The following is a 20255-nucleotide window of genomic DNA, read 5'->3' as shown; positions in this document are numbered from 1 at the left end:
AAATATACTGCAATTTAACATCTCAAATCTCTCATCGAGTAGTGGTTCAAGCTCTGGTCTGGATTTAAAGTCCATCTGGGCCTTTCTGTGTGGAGTTTGCATGTTCTCTCTCTGCATGTGTGACTTTCCTATAGGTGCTCTCATTCCCTCCCATGGTCGAAAAACATGCGTGTGTGGTTAATTGGTAGCCAGAAATCACCCCTAGGTTGTCTGTCTTTGTTTCTGTGAGGTGGACTGGGGACCTGTCCAGGCTGTATCCTGCCTTCCCTCACAGTAAACTGGGATGGGCTCCAGCGCCCTGTGACACTGAACAGGATAAAGCAGTATGGAAGATGGATGGAGATATGCCATAACTCTACTGCTGTTCAAAATGATTACATCTCTTTAAAAAAAAAAAAAAAAAAAAAAAAAACAGTCTGTTACATGATTCAATAAGCAACTGTGGCTTTTCTACATCAGTCAAGTTCTTCATGTCTTTGTGTTTCATCTGATAATTGGGATTCAGTTTGTGACCTCTGCCACAATGAACGCAAAGCATGTCTCATGCGAGTAAACTCAATTTGATTTGATAAATTACTTCCGAGCACATCTTTGTGGCCCACGTGCCCTGAACTGAATAAAATCTTATTTTTTAATGTATGCATTTACATGATTGACGGCATTCAGCTCCCTTTGAATCTCTTGTAGAAGTAAACAAACCTTCGAACAAGGTGTGCATTAAAACAAGGTCTTTTTTGGTAAATTAATAGAACGATTTTCTCTCCTGAAAGACTGAACTTACTAGTTAAAAGTGCAACAGTTTGAATATTAATTCAAATTCTGGATGTGCTCACAGTTGCAACTTGTGATTTTACAAGTTGTAAAGAGGACTACTATACATGGTGCAAGCATAAAATAACAGTAACATAAATACTGTTATACAGGAAGATCATGTTATCTTTTACTTCTACCGCTGGCATTTCTGTTACATGTCTTTCCTTCTTGTGATCGATCAGTTTAAATGTGTAGCTGTTTATTTTCAATAACCCTGTGTTTCCATATGGATGGCAGTTCGACAAAACGGAAGCAGGTTTGTGTATTTTACAATCTGCAGTATGGACTTTGTGTGATACAACATGACAATAACTAATAGTAAAAACACAAACGATACTGTGAAACAAGTGAGCAGTTATACGTTTGTATTTTCAGTTTATCTGCAAACACAATTACCCTCATGAGAAAGGATATGAACAAAACCACAGTGACCAACAATCCAGTTGAAATGTATGAGTTTATTTGTTTACTGCTTGCTCTCCACTCTATACACAATTCTGTCAGATGATTTTTTTTTGTTCTGCAGCGCTAGCTAAATATCAATGGGCTCAACTTAACAGCTCAAAAATATTAAAAACGATGCACAATTTCACTAAAATGTATGAAATAATGCAGTAAAGTCATCTCCCTCGGGTTCATAATTCACAAACTAAACAGGAGAAATGAATTTAACCTACAGGAACAAGTTTTCAGGTTACACTGATAATAATACTCCCACTGATGGCACACAGACCAAAGGGTTGATTCACAATTTGTACATTGGCAATGCCTCACTAGTGAAGCCTGGTTCAGAAAACATCCGCATCTAAACAAAATCTACAATTATTCACAACCGGAACATTTGTGAACTCTTCCTACCAGACATGGCTTTAGAGACGAAAAGCTGCTTCAGAAACAAAATACAACAAAACACAAAAGACTGATTCACATTCTGTCTGGGAAGTTTATCTTAAACACTGGATTGCATTGTTAAAACAGAGCCTCCAATCTTTTAATGCGGTGAAAAGATTTTCTTTTCTCGGAAAAAAAAAAAAAAAAAAAAAAAAAAAAACCTCTGCTCAATCCGGAGACGTAGGAATAGTGTTTACAAGTTCAATTGAGCAAAGCTTATGCATTTAAACAGCCGTGTAATATCTCCAGAGCTCCAGCTGCAGAGTGCAAACCTGCACACAATGAAATACATTCCATAAATCACTTCATAGCAGATTTGTACAGCTAAGCTCCAAACTGCTCCTCGTCGCCCTCAATGGGAATAAACACAAACTCAAAGAAGCCACGATAAAAAGAGGAAAATCTGCATCTACATCAATAACGTATATTAGCCTTACATGACTTTGGCTTTGCAACGTTTTTCAGTATTGGTAAGAAAAAACAAAATAAAAAAACATTCAGAATGATGGTAATTAAAAAGCACGTCAATAAATAACGGGGTTTCCCTTGAAGCACCCACCCACCCAGACCACATCGTCAGTGTTCGCTACTTTATCATGAGTTGTGCAAGGTGTGCTTGAGCTTATATAACTACGTCTGATATCTACTGTGGACATGTCCGGTGACGCTCCCGTGGATTTTTAAGGTGCTCGCTCGGCCGCTCGGCGCTCCTCATGCGTAGCTGTTGGTGGTGACCAGCAGCTCGTACGCCGGGTCGTGACTCCTCCTGCACAGCACCACGCAGGCACAGAGCATGCCCAGCATCTACACACACACACACACATACATACAAAAACAAATTGCATATATAAAACAGTATGCTGAGTGCTTTAATTGAAAAGCACTCTTTTCTAATGTTTTTTTCTTTCTTTTCCTTCCACAAAGCAACTCAAGTAGACCGACACTAATAATAGCATTAATTCACAGAGGAACTGTCACTGTGGTTAAAGAGCAGCAGAGCATTGTTGGTCAACAACAAGCACACTGCTTTAACCCAGACGAAATGACAATTTACTCAAAGATGCTGTTACCTCAGCTTGTGATCAACTTTATCGCACACCAATACATTAGACATCGATTTGTTCAGAAGGGTCTGTACGGAGGATCCAGGTCATAAGCAGCGACCTTGTCATTAACACCTCCCTTATGTGGTATATAAGAGACCCTGTGGTGGCCATAAAAACACTAAAAGGCCACAGAAAGTGGCTGACTTGTTTATTCTGTAAGAAGTGCGGCAGGTTTTGTTCTTCGAAGGAGCGCTGATCTCCATGTAGAGGCGATAAACTGTTCACCAAGACTGATTATTTTTATCTGCGTGAAGTCACTCTGCATACTTCAGTTTTGTATTTCTTACCTGTATTGATGCGAATGTTAGAGCAGCCCATATGACATACATCATGATCTCCTTTAATTTCTTCACCACCAGAGCTTCACAACCCTACAACAAAAAAAAACAAAAAAAAATTTTTTTCCAACTTAGATCTTTTATATGGCAAAATACAGAGGAATGGTTTTTGGAGAATGTTTAAATTTTGCATCGGCCTGCATCTCAGTGTGTGTTTACCTCCTGGTAGAGGTCTGCTGGTCGAGTGAGAGTGCCTGTACAGTTGGTGATGCTGGGCTGGCAGCAGCTGACTGGGACACTGTTGTTTTTCGACTCTTTAAACCAGCGAGTGTTTCTCCAGTCAGAGTAGTTGTGAATGCCGCAGCAGTGAAGCTACGGGGAAGAATAGCGAGTGAAAACACAGAAAACGCTGAACAGCCTCAATCTAATTTGTTCACGTGTTGATTTTGTGCCTGGAAATTAAAAAAAAGGGGAAAAAAAGCTCAATTTTTCCACTCACCTGCCTCTGCACATAGTCAATCGCACGACTGGGAGCGTCACTGTTGGTGCCGTTGTATTTGTTGTAAACCTTTTGGATGGAGTGATTGACTTCATCTTCGACCTGTAACAAATACACAGCTGCAGTCACTTTCCTGGCATTAGTTTGGAGAAGCACCAGCTTTTCCCATCGCAGTGATCATATATTCTGATCTCACCCTCACCAATCTAACAGCAACAACGGAGTTTACCTGAATAATGAATCTAGAAATGATGTGGTCAGTGAGAATGTGTCTACCTTTGCCCTGTATATGTAGCCGAGCACCACCACCACACATTCTGTGACAAACACCAGCAGGAGGATGGCAGCAAACTGAAACGACAGCAAAACACAAAGCAGTTGAACAGAAATCTTCACAAAATAAAAAAACATTATTCTAATCCTCAAAGATACAATAAACAGGTCGACCCAAATGAGGGGCCTCTCCTTTGATGGTTGAAGTGATTTATAATAAATTAAAATAACACATATTTTTAACAAATGTAGTTACAGAGAAATTGAAACAGGACACATTCCAAAGTAGTCCTACCTAAAAAGACGTTTACAAAAATGTCATATTTCAAAATAATATTGTTTGTGAAAAGTAATGGGAAGACAAAGAAATTAAAACATCTTAATTTGTTCAACTTCAGCTTCAAAGAACATATTTTGACAATTTTCAATTAAACTGCAATCGTGCTAAAAGGGGTTTTTGAAGGGCCTCGTAACCGGGAGGACCACTCATCTAAAAGATGCTGTTGCAGAGACTAGACGGATGGTGAACCCACTATTATTTAGATTAGAATTTTTCCTGTCCTCCATGTAGTGTGCAACTGAAGTGTTCTCTCCCATGCATTGTTCTCATTCTGAGGGAAAGCAGAAGCGGTCCCCACTTACAGTGGCCAGGCCACAGGAGCTCTCCCGTATTGTAGCACAGCAGCCGATCAAGCCGATGATGAAGAGGAGAGTCCCCACAGCTATTATTATGACAGCGGGAATCAGAGTGTACACATCCTCGAAGAAGTGGTCGTAGTCATCGTATGTGATGAACACATAGGCTCCAATGTAGCATAAGATCCCAGCTGCAGCCTGCAGACAGAAAACAACAAGCAGGGATTAAATACAAAGGAAAAAACTGAATGCTTTGTCAAAACTGTGTTAACCTACATTTTCTCAGCGTTAGACTGGAAGTGCTGACAGTGGAAATACAGTATTGTGCACCATATAAATATAATGCAGATAAAATTATTGAAGATGGGTGAAGAGCTAAGGCTCAGCAATTATTGCTGACATGTTAACGTGCAGATGGCATGGTTATCTATTTTGATTTTAAACGCAAGGATGTGTTGATCTGCAGGTTAAAGCTCAGCTGCTGCATAACGTCATTACAGCTCCAACTTGTGGGCGGCAGCTCTGCGGCTAACCATCACTAAACTGGCACTTTTCTGAAAAGCCTCCATGCATTTTGCAGCAGATGTCAAAAATCAATGCACGCATTCGGCCCGAGGAAGCCTCTGCTGTCCCCCGCGGACTGCGAGCTGCAGCCCGTCTCTGGCGCAGTTTAGCAGGCTGGCTAGCCTCTCCATCCCGGGGCCGAGCGAGCGAGCGGCCACCGGGACGCTGCTGCACATTGTTCCAGCATCTGCTGCGCTTCTTACCCAGAAGATGAGGTTGAGGAAAACCAGCACGGTTTTGGAAGATGTGATCCCACACTGGCCCATGGTGGCGTGAGCGCTGAAAAGAAAGCGGTTAGTGTAATTAAATAGATATATATGTTTTTAAAAAAAATAATACTGATGCACCTGCACCCTGTCTGGTCTTAAAATAATAAAATGGCTTCGGTCGGCCCCACTGCGCGGAGTCCTCCGGCCTCGACCAATCAGAGGAGAGAACAGAGCGGCGTCAGGTCACGTGCCGCGCTGACGTCACCTTTCAAAACAAAGGCTGAGAGTTTATCCGCTCATCAATACAACAATGTCACTCATCACTGTGTTCATTAAACCCATCACAACTCGAAAATATCGTTATCAACTAATTGTACACGTTAAAACGGAGAACTTCCGGTCTCTTCACCTTTTACTGACACTCTGCAGATCAGACTGACCCGCTCCAGTGTTAAAGTGTATGAGAAATCCATCTATTTATCTTCTATTCCACTTAATCCTGTCCAGGGGTCGCCCGGAACTGGAGCTGGTATTTGAACCCAAGACATTCTTGCTGTAAGCCTGGAGCTAACAATTTGAAAATCACATTGTTGCAAAAAAAAAAAAAAAAAGAAAGAAAAAAAAAGTAGCTTGCCACACTTAAAAACTTCTGTAAGGGATCTAAAATGAAAATAAAAAGGCCCAGATAACTATATATTTGTACTCATAGGGTGCTTTGAGCTGTTCCTTACAATCGAGTTAAATTCCATGAATATTATTGCAAATGTGGGCATATGTCATCATTGTGAAGGCCAAAGAAAATCCTTCCCTCTCTCTGAAGGCCATATTGTGACTAAACACTTCAGTCATAAGGATAAACGGGAACTATGGCAGTTCATTTGATGAAAGCAGCAGACCACACATCTTGAATGTTGTGATCATTTTGACTTTGAAATGGAAAATGGACTTTGTCTTTTATAGCACATTTTCACTGCTTCAGCACTTTACTCCCTCAGCCATACTCACCAGTTCATGCATACACTGGCAGATGCCATGTGACGTTCTCCAATCAGTGGGAGGGACTTTAGGTTCAAACACATTAATACATGGACAGAGTGAGACAGGGGATTGAACCATCAACTTTGGGATTGGAAAATGAACCGTTCAAGCCACCAAAGCTGCAGTAATCAAGGTAGTTATAACTGAGATAAGGTTAAACCGGCTTTTCTCTTCCACTGTCTTTGCAGGCAATAACACTTAGCTTTTTAACAGACTCTTGGGCTGCACAGAATGTAGAGATTGGTCTACAATGAGTGCTGCAAAGGAAAATACAGCAGCAGGAAAAAGTGCAGAGGTCAGAGAAGATACATTTTCCCAGTGTGATATGAATATAAACTGTGGAATTTCTAATCTTTTATTTGATATTCCCTTATGTTGAAAAACTGACATGGGAGCGTCTGATGAGTGCTGCAGAGGATTTTTATGCCAGAGGGTGGCAGTGTGTCATAGCTAGTTTAGCACAGGCCCTGAAGGGTGTGAGAGCAAGATTGATGAGTGCCAAGCAATAGACAAGATGTCCCTACAAGCATATACTAATTTTTATTTTGATTACGAGAATTATTCAAATGTTCAGACTAAAGGCTTGAATAAGTAAAAAGTGCTACAACAGGCCCTCTGCAATAATAAATAAATGGGACGTGTGATGTGCCATTGCTGTCTTTCTTAGGAAATTAAGACTCTAAATATTTATTAAATCTGCTTTTGTGAGTCTGCTTTTATGAGGGTAAGATATATTACTTCATCTGAAAATTTAATACAATACATACAGTAAAAAAAAACTGGTTTTATGAAGAGAAAGTTTGTCACATTTATCTCTGTCAACTTTTGCTAATAAAAAGAAAAGAATGAGCTGAGGCCACCTCTGCTGACATTACATACATCTGCTGTGTGAATTATGCATTAACTTTGCTTGTTGGCAATCACTTATGCCATCATTAAGGCCAAGACGACATGGAAAAGAAATCTATCAAGTTGAGATGGGTGAGAAAAACAGGATGCTATACATGGCACATACTGATAACTTTAGGTACAAAGCATTCAACTCATTTCCACCCTGTGATAATGATGTCAAGTAAAACATGGTAAATAGCATAAATATCCAGTCCCACATCAATACTGTCACCGGTTCAGCACCTTCATCATCAATCTCCTTCAATCCCCCCGCTCTCCCAGCAGCACTGCCACAGCAGTCCACACCCTCATCATCTCCCGCCTGGCCTATCCTGTGTTACAGCCGCTGCTGTGCCTCCACTGATCACTACACTCAGCTCTGTTGCAGGAGGAGCTCACCTGAGGTGATTACCTAAGTGGCAGCACCTGAGCAGGCAGAGGCTATAAAGACTCTCTCTCTCTCTCCACTCCACAGCAGATGTCTTTTTGTTTGTGTTGTCTTTGAGTATTCTTGATTTAAAAATAAATAAATCTTTTAAACCTAGACCCTGTGTCTTGATAGTGCCATCCCAGACTTTTTTTTAATTATTATTTTTAGAAGATTCATGAGGTAATTTTTGAGTGTGTTTAGTTAAGGGAGCTGCTGGGTGTTGGACAGACCTCCACCACTTATTTTGTTTTTGAGCGGTAACCCTGGGTGGCCCTTGGCGAGCCCTGGAACACCGCTGAAGAAGAGGCGAGGGTTATTGCTTAAAGTCATAGTTAGTGGAGGAACAAGGCACACTCGAGATCAGGGCAGTTCAAAACTGGGGCCATCAGTACCTGCTACAAGTGAGAGGATTTTATTTTATTTTTATTTCTTTTTTTTTTTTGTTGCAGAAAACCTGGTCATGTCAAAGCAGATTGTCACACTCTCACAAGAAGCAGGAAGTTACTGAACTGTTAGACTAATGGCGTCCGTTGCACATCTTCCCATTGAAGTCAGTTTGAAGCAGCTGGCTGTCAAGACCATAAAGTCATCCGGAGCTCCTGTGTGCCAGTCGCTCTAGACGAGCTGTCTACTGGCAGCTCACAGGCTGTTTTGCAGTGCAGCACTGATCAGAAGACACTGGCAGCCATGAAGCTCAACCAGTTAAGCCGGACAAGGACAGTTCCTGGTGGGCGCCATGTGCTAACCCCCTACACTCCTGCCGTGTATTCATCCATGGTGCGACGGTGCCTCTCGTCCGACCGGGTGACGGGCAGCAACACAGGGAAAACCGACGGCCAGCTGGAGTCGTTGTTGGACTCTGAGAAGTGTAAAGACAGCGGCTGAGAAGGTGGTGTCCCCTGGATAACAGCAGCGACTTCTGGTGGAGCGGCAGTAGTGGGGAATACTAGCACATTATCGCTGCAGGGACTGCAACTGGGAAAGAGTCTGTGGTGTTAAGTGCAATCCAGTAAGGTTCACTTCAGGCGGTACTGCAGGAAATGACATCGGGCCCTCGATCCATACAGGGTTCAGGAGCCTAATGTTCCAGCTGCAATAAACACAGCTCCTGTAACAAAACTACATGTCAGTCCCAAATGACCCCACTGACAGGACCAGGGTGGCAAGTGCAACAGTCGACGGCTTTCCATGACAACCATTGGGTTGTTCACCCCCCTTTAAGGCTGAGTGTTGCAGCCACTGTTGTGCCTGCACTGATCACTACACTAATCATGACTCTGTTGCAGGAGCAGCTCACCTGAGGTCAATACCTGTGGCAGCACCTGAGCTCTCACCACGCCACAGCAGACGCCATTTTGTTCTCCTTTTGTGAGTATTTTTGGTTTAAAAAAAACCAAAAAACTTTTAAACCTAGACCCTGTGTGGCCCTGTGCGTTGTCCCTTTTATGTTGCAGCTCATGAGCCAGCCATAACAACTACAACTCCTGTCTCATCTCCCCCTTAAACCTGTCAAAACTCTTAACTGGTCCAAAATGCTGCTGCCAAACTGATTCCATCCACCACATGACTCCAGTTTGCCATAAACTCGACTGGGTCCAGGGAGGGCCACTTGGTCCCACATCTCTGGGGCTTGCTCAAAAAAAAATCTAAACAGTGGTTTTCTGCAGATAAACTGAGTTTTTTTAATTACATGTCTTTTACTTGTTTTAACTGTATTTTTAGCATGTTCAGTGCAGTGCCCTGAAAGTTGCTGATACACTAAAATATGAGACTGCAGTTGACTTCAAATGATTGAGAACTCCACATGGATCAAGGATATGTCAGGATGTTATTATCTGGGATTGCCAACCAAGACTATTGAAATGTTAAGACTACTAACAATTATAGATTTTTTTAAAAACTGCTTCCAGAGTTTACACCTCAGTTCTCTATAAAGACATTCCTCATTGTTTTCCTCCATACAAAATGCAGACTTTTTCCTTTTTTTTTTTATAAATTGCAATGACTTTTGTTTGGATGCCACACAGCATTGTTGTGGCCATACAGGTTAGGCTTGGAATTGACATGTTCTACCTATGGATTTTGTTCCTTGATACTCCAGTTGTCTTCAACTTGCCTGTGTGTTAAGAGAAATTATCTCCAAATACACTTTGTGTGTCTGGATGTCAGCTGACACATTTATAAATGCCCTTCAACCTCTCAGTTGCATGAAGTATTACAGAAAGCAGGTTGGAGACTTGCTTGGAATATTGTCAACATCAGTAATGCCAACATTTGTGTAGAATCATATCTGTTCACGAGGAACACTTTCCTTTCAGATCATCTTCCCACTAAGTTGCCAAAAAGAGGGATTATTATATAAATCCAAGCGTTTCATGGAATTAAATGTTTATGTGATAAATGTAGATGATTCAAAGTAAACACCCAGATGCTAAATTGAATAAATCCTTTCCCCAGGAGCATGCAGGCTTATGGGAGATCTGAGCTCAAATTGACAGTTTTCCTCAACAACTACATGTTTGGACAAGCAAATTACAGCCACTCTGCAGGACGAGACAAATCAAGGTGCACTTGAAGGATATTGTAAATGAACCAAAACACACTGTAAGCAGATGAAACTGAAATGATACAATCCATATGCACTATCACTTGATTTTGTATCTATAAGCATGCTACCCCTTTTAATCGCATGTGACAGACATTTAAAAAGAAACAAGTACTCTCATATGGCCCTGCGCAGGTTAAGTGGTGCAGATGAATGAATGAAAACGTATAAAGGTTTTGAATGTCTAGAGAGTGTTTCAAAGAGGTTTAATTTCCCCTTGACCTATTGAGAAGGCTTATTTTTTAAACAACTTCCCAGCCTACTAACCTACTTGTGTGCAATGTTCTGCACCTGAAAATTCAAAGATGCCCCGTTGTTTGGAAAAGTAATCTACTTTTCAAGATGAGGATTTAAGGAGACACATTGACCCAGAATCGGGCCAGTTTTAGAAGAATGAATCAAAGCCTTAAATCAGTGTTTGTAGTCTATAAATTCTGCAGTCTGGCACAAAAAGCATGGTTCTAAACTTTTGTTGACCTCTTTTCTGATAATGAATGTGCTCTCCGTCCAACACATTTCAATGACCCCACTGTCAAACTGGCTGCAAAAATAAACAGTTTGGAAACACTTCTATGAAACTTTGTATAGAGACAGAAAATATATGCACTGATTTGGAAACATGCCAACAATTCAGTTTTTCCCTCACATATTCCAAACTGGAGGAAATTCGTTACTCCATCTATAGAAGTGTCACCTGAATTTCATATTACAGTGTGAGTAGATGTTCTTTCAGTTCATAAAACTCACTATGCAGCACATTCCCCATTTCAAAGTAACATGAGACAGAAATTGTGGGAGGAATATTGAAATAACCAAACCATTTACAAAAATACATATTAGCCTAAGGCGAAGAAGCTGCATGGGCCACCTCGCTTTGTTTAACCATATTGATCGAAATAACTTTACTTATTCATCTCTCAACCGCAGAGGACAAAAACAAGTCTAATATTGATTTCATGTTGCACTATGCAGGAAACTAAGAGATGTGATTTATGTAAGCTGCCTACATTTATATTTATGTAAGTGTTATTTTGGACATGTTTTTACAACATGAAAGCACGAAAAAAGTAATGCTAAAGGTGAACAATCACAGTGAAGGATGCTGGAAGAGCTGTGCATGTCAGACCCTCCAGGACCCATGGAGGAAGAGAGAAGATGCATCATTTCATGAGGTCCATAAGGTTACAGTGAATTATTCACCAACATTCAATAAAGACAAAGGCAAAAACACAAATATGTGTGAAGTCCACACATTTGCAATTTTGGGAGATATTTTAGCAACAAATAAGACAACCTCAGTTGTGCTGGAATAATGAAATCAAGATTTCCTCACATCTTCTCTCTCCTGCTGTAAAAATGAGCTTCAGTGATTGAAAGAATTCTATTTATCTGTCACACATCAAAATCAAAGCAGTGCAAAACAATGTTTTATTTAATATAAATAACTAAACGACAGGACAATGTGATGTGTAGTCATCCAAAGTATTGGGAGAAAAAAAACTACAGCAGATGTGGAGTATGGGCTGCAGATCAATAAGTTACAGTGAATTACAATCATGATGAGCAGGAGACCCACGAAACATTGGCTCTTGGATCCGTGTCCATGCGCGCCCACGTTTCCAGCCTCCTCATCACTTTTTATTTTCGATGTAGTTTTCTAAAATCTTCATCAACAAATTTGCCTCCTGAAAGAGAGAGCGCAGAAGACGCATGCATTGGTTAAAGGTTTTTGTGTAAAGCAGAAGAAGGGACATTCAGGTCCCTGACCTGGTTTTTCGAGCGGCTCCCTTGTGTGTCCAGCTGCGCCTGCAGAGCCACGCGCAGGAACTCCTGGAAGAGCTGCTGGAGCGCGCTCTGCTCCGCCGGGAGCGAAACTTCCAGCGCTCCCGCCGCCTGGTCCCCGGCTGAAGGCAGCAGCGGGCTGTCCACCACGCTCTTCTTACCCATGAAATGTCCTGCCGAATCAGACACATTTCAGTCAGGAGAAAACTACAAGAAATTATTTAAAGTAACATTTTTTAATAATAATAATAATAATAAAAAAGGAATTACACAAAAATCAATTTTAAACTTTAAAATGCCTTTCTATACTGAAAAACGTGACTGATGATGACTAATAATAATAATAATAATAATAATAATAATAATAATAATAATAATAATAATAATAATAATCTTACCTGTTGCCCAAAGATTGCCTCTTGGATTCACTTTAATTTTTGCAACTTTATTCCTAAGCTCAGTCAGGTCGAAACTAACGGCGGCGGTGAAAGACACGAAAGAAAACAGCATAAGGTATGTAAACAAGCCGGACTGGCAGACGTTGCTCAGCGTGAGTCCTCTCATCTCCAGGCTGTCGGGCGAACTCTCCTCCAGGGCGCGAATGTCCAAGTGTGTCCTGCTCCTCCCGGTCGTGGTTTGCTCACGCGCACCCTGCTTTTATAGGCTGTCCTGGCATGGGGTGGGCTGTGGTAATGCTGCGTTGTTGCATTTTTACTTTTTTTTTCAATGAGCCTGGTCCATGGATTGATTGGAATGAAGTCACCAGAGTCATTATAAGGTTTCGCTGGAGCGCTGTGCGCAATTTACGCGCCGTACCATTTATCTTGGATTGGGGACAATTCTTTGTCTTCTCACCCACCCAGTTACATAAGTGGAAACTCACACATGCGCAGGGTAATTAATTACGGATTGATTTGATTTTCTTGAGTTACTGGCTGTCGTCATTATTTGGCCCCAAGGCGGAAATGCTTAGTTTTTTTTTTAATAATATGCCAAATACCATTTACTTAAATAAGTTTTGGATGATTTCCCTGTTTATATTTAACCACTGATATTTTGTAAAGCAGTGGTTTTACTTTGTATTTCCTTTAACAGTAAAAATTAGACTCTTTAATGGTTAAACCACAATAAAACACTAATCTTGTTGCTTTCAGATTGAAGCGCCTCTTTTCTTTATGAAAATGGACGTGTCCTCTGCATTTGAAAGTTGGGAACCACAGTTGTAAAGCATTGGTAAAATATTTTCAAACCGTCAAAGGTTAACCTAATTTCTTCAACATTGTTGTTGTGAATTGTGCAGTGTGAGCAGCAAAATGTCACAGGGGGCAGCTTATGCTTCCCTGAAGCCCAGTACATACAGAATAGCAATTTTCACCTCAGATCTCTCCATCCTCTTCCTCTGCAGGGCTTGGTCTGGTCCCTCACTAAGAGAAAGAGCAACATGACATTTGGCCAGTTGTAGCACGCTACTGTGATCGCCATCAGTCCTCTGAGGGCGGGAGGACCTGCTGATTCTCACCACTAATTTAGAGCTGATAAGACAGATGGCCTCTCTGTCACTTCAGGGTGCTAAAGTTGCAAATACAGTGGAAAAGGCTGTCTTTTCTGTTATGCTCTTTTAATGACCTTTGACATTAATGCACATACTTGTGATTTCAGGAATTCGGCAAAGCTGAATGTCAGTCTCATTACTGGACAGCCTGGCCACACTATGTTCACAGCTTCAGAGTATTGAGGCAGCCATCAAGCTGCAGATATTTTGCATATCATACTTGAAACAACTGCTTTATATTTCGAAGAGAGCTTTGAATTTTAAGGTTTCATCTTGAGGATTGGTGAAATTTTGGGCACCCTTCTGCAGATGCATGATAATTCACTCTGTCTTCAGATTACAGCAGCATGTCGCTCATTTTCTAATAAAAGCTATACTGGGTGTTTCTTGGACAAAGACTTAGCATAGCAACATGATGTATGGAAATAAATCAGATGTTGACAGTAGACTGCAGAAATTTGGGCACCCTTGTCAATGTATTAGTTTCAATATCTGGAGCTACTTAATACGGATTAATCTGAACACAAAACTGGTTTGATGAGCTCATTCTGCTTTAAACTTCATAGGTATGTGCATCCAATCAGAGGAAAATGTATTAAAGGTGGCAGATTTCAAGTTGTTTCTTCACTTTGGCTGTCCTCTCTAAAGAATGCAGTATTCCAGGAAGAACACCTACCCACACTCAAGTTTGGTGGAGGTATCATCATGCTGTGGGGCTGCGGCCAGTGCTGGGACTCGGCATCTTCTTAAAGTTGAGAGTCACACAGATTCCACTCAACATCAGCAAATTCTTCACAGCAATGTTTAAGACTCTTTCACAAAGTTGGAAGGATATTTCAACATGACGACCCAACGCTCACGTAGAGGAACATGTACCATGTTCTGGAACGGCTGTCCCAGGCCTGCCTGGAATACCATCATTTGATCATTGTTTTGAATGTTTATACACCATGAATCAAACTGGAGATGTTTCGGAAGGAAGAATGGTCCAAAATACCTTCATCCAAACTGTCATTATAGGGTGCAGGAAGTACCAAGTGGCTTTTATTTATTTTGCAAAACTGAAGTTCAACTAAAAATTGATGTAATTTTTCTTTTAGGGAACTCAAATTTATGCACTTTTCCACTTTTGTTCTGACACATGGTGCACATTTTCTGTTAATCAGATAAACCTCACTACACTACTGAAATATCAACCCCCCCCCCCCCCCACCCCAAAGTCCATCACTTATTATAAAGACCAAAATGAAGCTGCTGATCAAAAAATTTATAAATGGATCAATTGGAAATCCTCCAGAGTGCTCAACGTTTTTTGCTCCAATCTCATGAGGCCTTCATTAACAAGGCCACGCCATCATCAAGAAAGGTTGATGTGAAACAAAGTTCAAGGAAGATCACACTAATTTTCACATTTCTTTCCAAATTCACCCGACTAATAACCGTGAGAAATCAATCATGACCACTCAAAAATATTTGTGTATTTGTGAGAAAGGGCTGAAAATGAGGGTGTTGCCTAAGTGGTATCACAGTCGTTTTCCCTCAGAGAGACTGTAGCCGAATGCAATCAGTTTCAGCCAAAGTTCAAGTGCCTTGATAGAATTTCAAGTGGATCCATAGTAAGACTACATGATGATCCATACCTGTGTGTGATTACATGTCAGTGGAGGAGAGCCTCTACGGAACTTTCCTTGATTGCCATAAATGGGCTCGGCCAATGAATAGAAAAGCAGCAAAAAACACACCTCACACTCAAGTGACTTTTATACGAAAATTTACCGTAAAAGCCATCACACTGTTCAAATTACAGCAAAATGTGTGGGCAACAATGTTTACACTGTCGCATTATAAATGTGGGCTGTCTGAAAAGATCTTAATTTAAAAACTAGTTTATGAATTGTGTGTGAAGGAACATCATTTAGCACTAATCTGGATTACCAACAATAGCCTGAAAGGTTAATTTAATGCAAGTCTCTATTCAACAGCAACACGGATACAAATAGCCAATTTTGTTGCAAAAAAGGGCTGACAGAGATTTTCCTAAGACGATATCGCTCATTATTAGGCCAGAAAGGTGAAAAGAGGACAGAGCAGCTCCTGCATGAGTGAATAAGACTTCATGCATTAATGCAAGCCATGGACCAAATAAAAATCCTGCAGAGTTAAAAGAAAATCCATCGTGGATGGTAACCAGATCTCATATTTAATATCATTCATATTCAGTTGTCATAAAATACTTGACGTATCTTTCTCAAAGACAATGATTCAACAGGAAAGAAATAGATTTAATTTATCATAAAGAATGTCATTTCACATTCTGAAGATTACAAAGAAAGACCGACTTTAAACTGAAACTAGCCTGGTTCCCTCACAAAAATATTTTTTTTTAAAGCTTGGATATTTCAAATGTAAACACCCTATCCACATTTCTACAAAATGTTCAAACAAATGGTACAAAAAAGCCAGTCTGGTTTGACAAAGTCTAACACAATTTTGTTTTGAAAGGCATGACTGAGGTTTCCTGGACGTAGTTTATCCTTCTGAGTGCAGGAGCCTGGGTGCCTCACTCCCGGTGGACCAACACGAAGAGACCCAGCATGAAGAGAACGGCGTACTGCAGAACGGAAACACACACAGCCAGTGAGATGAGACGACATGAAAACTGGGATCTTTTCAAATGGGATCAATGGAGAGCAGCAGCCGGCTTACTTTGAACTTGGGGTAATCGTTCATGAGAATGGTGACAATCCCAATGTATGGCACAAACCTGGAGAAGACAGAAACGCTCAGTCAAGATAGTTCATTTATTCATTTATATTGTTTGACTTCCAAAGCTTACAAGAGCCACAACTCTTATCAAGGAAGTTATGTTTTCAAGACTTCTGTTCTAAGGCGTTACGTGGTACAGAACCAAGAGTAATGAAGAAATTCCATTTGTAATATTGGTCTGGATTCACTGCGCTTCATCAAAACACTGCGCCTTACCCACAATACAACTATAAAAAGTTGACTATAAACTAAAAATGGGTGACGCCGACAGAATTTGTTTGGAATGAAGACGACCTTGAAGCTCTGCAGAGTGCAGCCATAGTCTTAACTGTTCAGTTGTCTTTTGGTCTGCCTCTAATAATAAAAAAAAATATTCAAGTTTTTTTTTCGATTGTATCGTTCTGCTTCATCTGTCGAGTGTTTTAAGTCTTTGTTAAAAACACATTTATTTGCTCTGGCATTAAACACAAGCTGAGCTGGACATTTTTGCATGTTATTGTTTTTAAACTTTGGTATTTTTCTATTGTTTTTTTATGGTGTTTTCAACATGTGCAGCACTTTGGGCAGAGTTTTCTGTATTTTAAAAGTGCTATAGAAATAAACCTTGACCTTGATTGTCGATTGTCAGGAGACTCATCCTGCACTCTCTGGTGTTAATTGACTGCATCCAATAGAAATCCATATAGAGTTTCATTGATGTAAACTCTGTACCAACAGCAGCGTCAGTGAAGCGCACATCCCGCACCATCAGCTACCGAAAGCACCAATCAGATGTGGAACAAGTATTTTTACTACAAATATATAAATATAGGTGTTTCTGTGTAAGGATATCAATGAAGATCAGGTTTCAAATCTTGCTCTGCTGACTGTGGAAAGGTAATGAAGATAAACAACAGAAGTGATCATGACAGTGGAAGTCACTTGGACAACTCCAGTGCAGCTTTCACTCCTTTTCCACCAAGAAAAACTAGATATTGGTTCGGTTAGTTTGCCTCCATCTTACACCTCCCAAGAACCGCTGTTTTGTCACTGGAACCAGCTTGGTGGAAAAGGAGCACACGTATATCACTCTATTGCTAAGTGTCCAATGCCCTTTCTCGCCCTCTCAAGCACAAGGGCAAGCGCCGACACACAGGATCAGCTGCTTCAGTACATATAAATTAACTACAAGCAGAAGAATAAAACAAAGAGATTATCTTTAATCCCCAAATCATACAGAGTCAAGTGGGGCCTTCATACTTCACCAAACAGGGACAAGAAAATTGGAAAAATGAAGCCCTGTGGCAGACTACTGTGTCCAGGTTGAGACTGGATTGTAGTATTTCGCCCTCATTGTCAACACTAAAATGAAACCTGTTGATCGTTTCATCTTTAAAATCAAGACTAAATGAACACATTATCCCTGCCTGAATGTGTTAAAGTGCACATCATTAGTTTAAACTATCCATATTTAACAGATTTCATGAGAAATGTATACTATTAGGTGTTATTAAACCAAATACTCACCCTCTAGCTCGTCCCACCACGTCTTTTTTCTCCAGCCAATGTTGACCCTGCTTGTACAGCCCTCTGTCGTCCACTGCATTGTTGTCTCCTTTGGTCAAGAACTTAATGTCCCCGTTTTCCCTGTGAACATGTTATCAGCGGGATTTTTTTTAGACCACATAGGAAACCATTTCGGCCTTCCTGAACAATCTACTCAGGAGATTTCTGACAGAATTCGATATGAAGAATCTCATTTTCAAGCCTGACAGACAGGAATAGAACTTTATGACCCCGAACGTCACGACAGACAGCATGACTGAAAAAATGGACTTCATACTTTTCATGGATCTTTAGTACTCTGTGTACAATTGGGATTTCTCTGCCCTCTATCCTGAAGACAACAATCTCTCCGACTCTGATGGGATCCTCTACTCGGTTGGTCAGAAACAACAGGTCTCCTCTGTGGAAAGCTGGCTCCATGCTCCCACTGCGAAGAGGTAGACACACATGAGGAAAGTTAGGAAATACCACTGAAATCACAACTTTTGAAAACAAATGGAATGTCATTAGAGAGCAGAAGCCATTCTGGAAAAAAATACATTAAATCTGTTTATGGGCAGCAGTTGTTTTTTTTTTTTTTTGAAGAAATAAATTATGCAAAAAAAAAGTTAAAAATAAAAGTGATTTGCTTTTGCACTTCAGACTATATATGTAGGCATGGAAATCCAATTATAACTGCACAAACCAACGAGAACTGATTTGAAATCTGACAATAGATGGTTTGCAGAACTTGGACAGGTTTGAATGCATAAAAAAAATAGTGACTTGAAATCCGTTTGAAAAGCTACGGTGATCATAATCACTTTAAATATGATTGCCTGATATATGCCGCTATCAAAACAACATCAGTGCATTCTAATGTAACCAGGAATTGAAATTATATTGTCTGTTTCATCTAATAGGACGTCCATGGGTGGTGCAGTGGTTAGCACTGTTGACTCAAAGCAAGAAGGTCGCAGACATGAATCCATGTTGGACCTTTGTGTGGATTTTGCATGTTTTCCCATTCATGAGCGCAGATTTTTCTACATCTCTACTGTTATACAATGTCATTTAAAGTGTAATTGATTAGAGAAGATTTCTCTATAATCTTGGTATCTCCTAGTTAAGGTTCCGAGATCTACAAGAACTGCTTCACATAATTTTTTTTAAGAAAAACATGTTTGTAAGAAACCAACTGCAACTCAAAGCTTAAAATAATTTTAGACTAAATAAACGCAAACAACTCCAGTCTGTTTTTAGGATTGCTGAAAAAAATAAACATTTCAAATAATTTTTCATAGAATATGATCTGAATACTCAGACCTCACACAATGGATGGAATCAAAAATACAAAAACGATAGTTAAAAAGTGACAAACAAACCATTTATATTAAAATTCAACCCTCAACTCAGATGAGCATAAATGAATCAATGAGAAGCAGAAGCTCACAGTGACTGACAACAATTGTCATGTGATGTATCCAAACCACATAAAAAATTATTTCAAACAGAATAAGCTCCACGTTTGGCATATTGCATGTTTTGTATGTAAAACACAGCATAATACTAACTTTTGAGAGGACTGAACACACAAAAATGTGTTTTCCTATCAGTATTCCAGTTACGTGAAAGACTTTTCTGTGCTCAACTATCACAATCCTCATTATAAACACAATGTTTTAGTAAGCTGATAAAAATAAAACACAGATCTATGCAAGAAGGCTTCAAACTTTAAATTAAACTGCACTCAAACACAAACATATGTTAGTGTCTTACCTGAGGACAACAACAATAGGACTCTCACTGCCAGTGACTACCATCAGTCCCTTCCAGATCATCAGCGCAGAGGAAACAATCATACCAAAGTTCAGCACCTGGTAATAGAGCTGCAAAACACACCGGCAAAACACTCCTGTGATTGTGTGTCATTGTGTATCAACACAGTTTGCTAACAGCATCACGATAATAATAACCGATCAGCTAGCTACAGTCAATTCCAGATTATTTACTTCAAGTGTATGCGCTCAGATTATAATCAAGTCTATAAAGTGCGATTTGGAACCGACAGGTGTGTGAAATAGTTGTGTGTGTGATTGAAGTGAGAGTCAGGCTGCAGCGGTGAAAGAAGCGGCGAGCGGCTAGTCATCGTTAGCACCGAGCTCTGTCACACCATACAAAGAGGCAGCGCTGAAACCACCAGGAAACCCACCTGCCGCTTGTTCATGCGACGAACATCGTCGAGAAAGTCTAAAGATAACATTTTTGTAAGTACTAGAGTTACAAAAAACACCTAAATTACATTAAAAGGTCTAAAGTAACGAGCATATGGATGCACGGACGAGCTGCGAAACTTGCATCCGAATCTTCCGGGTGCGCTGAGCCGGAAGTCCCGCCC

At 40.4% G+C, this 20255-nt stretch overlaps 3 protein-coding genes across 3 annotated transcripts; all 3 read right to left on the bottom strand.

Moving 5' to 3' along the window:
• Positions 1-1667: 1667 nt before the first annotated feature.
• On the bottom strand, positions 1668-5421 carry LOC115392305 (tetraspanin-3-like). The gene is made up of 7 exons (XM_030096895.1): positions 5264-5421; positions 4503-4694; positions 3864-3938; positions 3588-3689; positions 3308-3460; positions 3098-3181; positions 1668-2508 (listed from the first exon to the last, which is right to left on the bottom strand). Exons 1-7 carry the CDS (start codon positions 5324-5326, stop codon positions 2416-2418), a joined length of 762 nt encoding a protein of 253 aa, XP_029952755.1. The 5' UTR covers positions 5327-5421; the 3' UTR covers positions 1668-2415.
• A 6226-nt stretch (positions 5422-11647) lies between these two features.
• nmbb (neuromedin Bb) lies at positions 11648-12630 on the bottom strand. Its single transcript, XM_030092845.1, has 3 exons — positions 12414-12630; positions 12001-12188; positions 11648-11918 (listed from the first exon to the last, which is right to left on the bottom strand). Exons 1-3 carry the CDS (start codon positions 12577-12579, stop codon positions 11865-11867), a joined length of 408 nt encoding a protein of 135 aa, XP_029948705.1. The 5' UTR covers positions 12580-12630; the 3' UTR covers positions 11648-11864.
• A 3124-nt stretch (positions 12631-15754) lies between these two features.
• sec11a (SEC11 homolog A, signal peptidase complex subunit) lies at positions 15755-20255 on the bottom strand. The gene is made up of 6 exons (XM_030096457.1): positions 20070-20255; positions 19637-19746; positions 18156-18305; positions 17840-17959; positions 16274-16331; positions 15755-16178 (listed from the first exon to the last, which is right to left on the bottom strand). The coding sequence occupies exons 1-6, from the start codon at positions 20118-20120 to the stop codon at positions 16128-16130; spliced, it is 540 nt and encodes a 179-aa protein (XP_029952317.1). The 5' UTR covers positions 20121-20255; the 3' UTR covers positions 15755-16127.

This window comes from Salarias fasciatus, chromosome 1, assembly GCF_902148845.1.
Source record: "Salarias fasciatus chromosome 1, fSalaFa1.1, whole genome shotgun sequence".
Lineage (NCBI taxonomy): Eukaryota > Metazoa > Chordata > Actinopteri > Blenniiformes > Blenniidae > Salarias > Salarias fasciatus.
The sequence above is the reverse complement of the archived record's forward strand: the minus strand, read 5'-3'. Positions and strand labels throughout refer to the sequence as shown.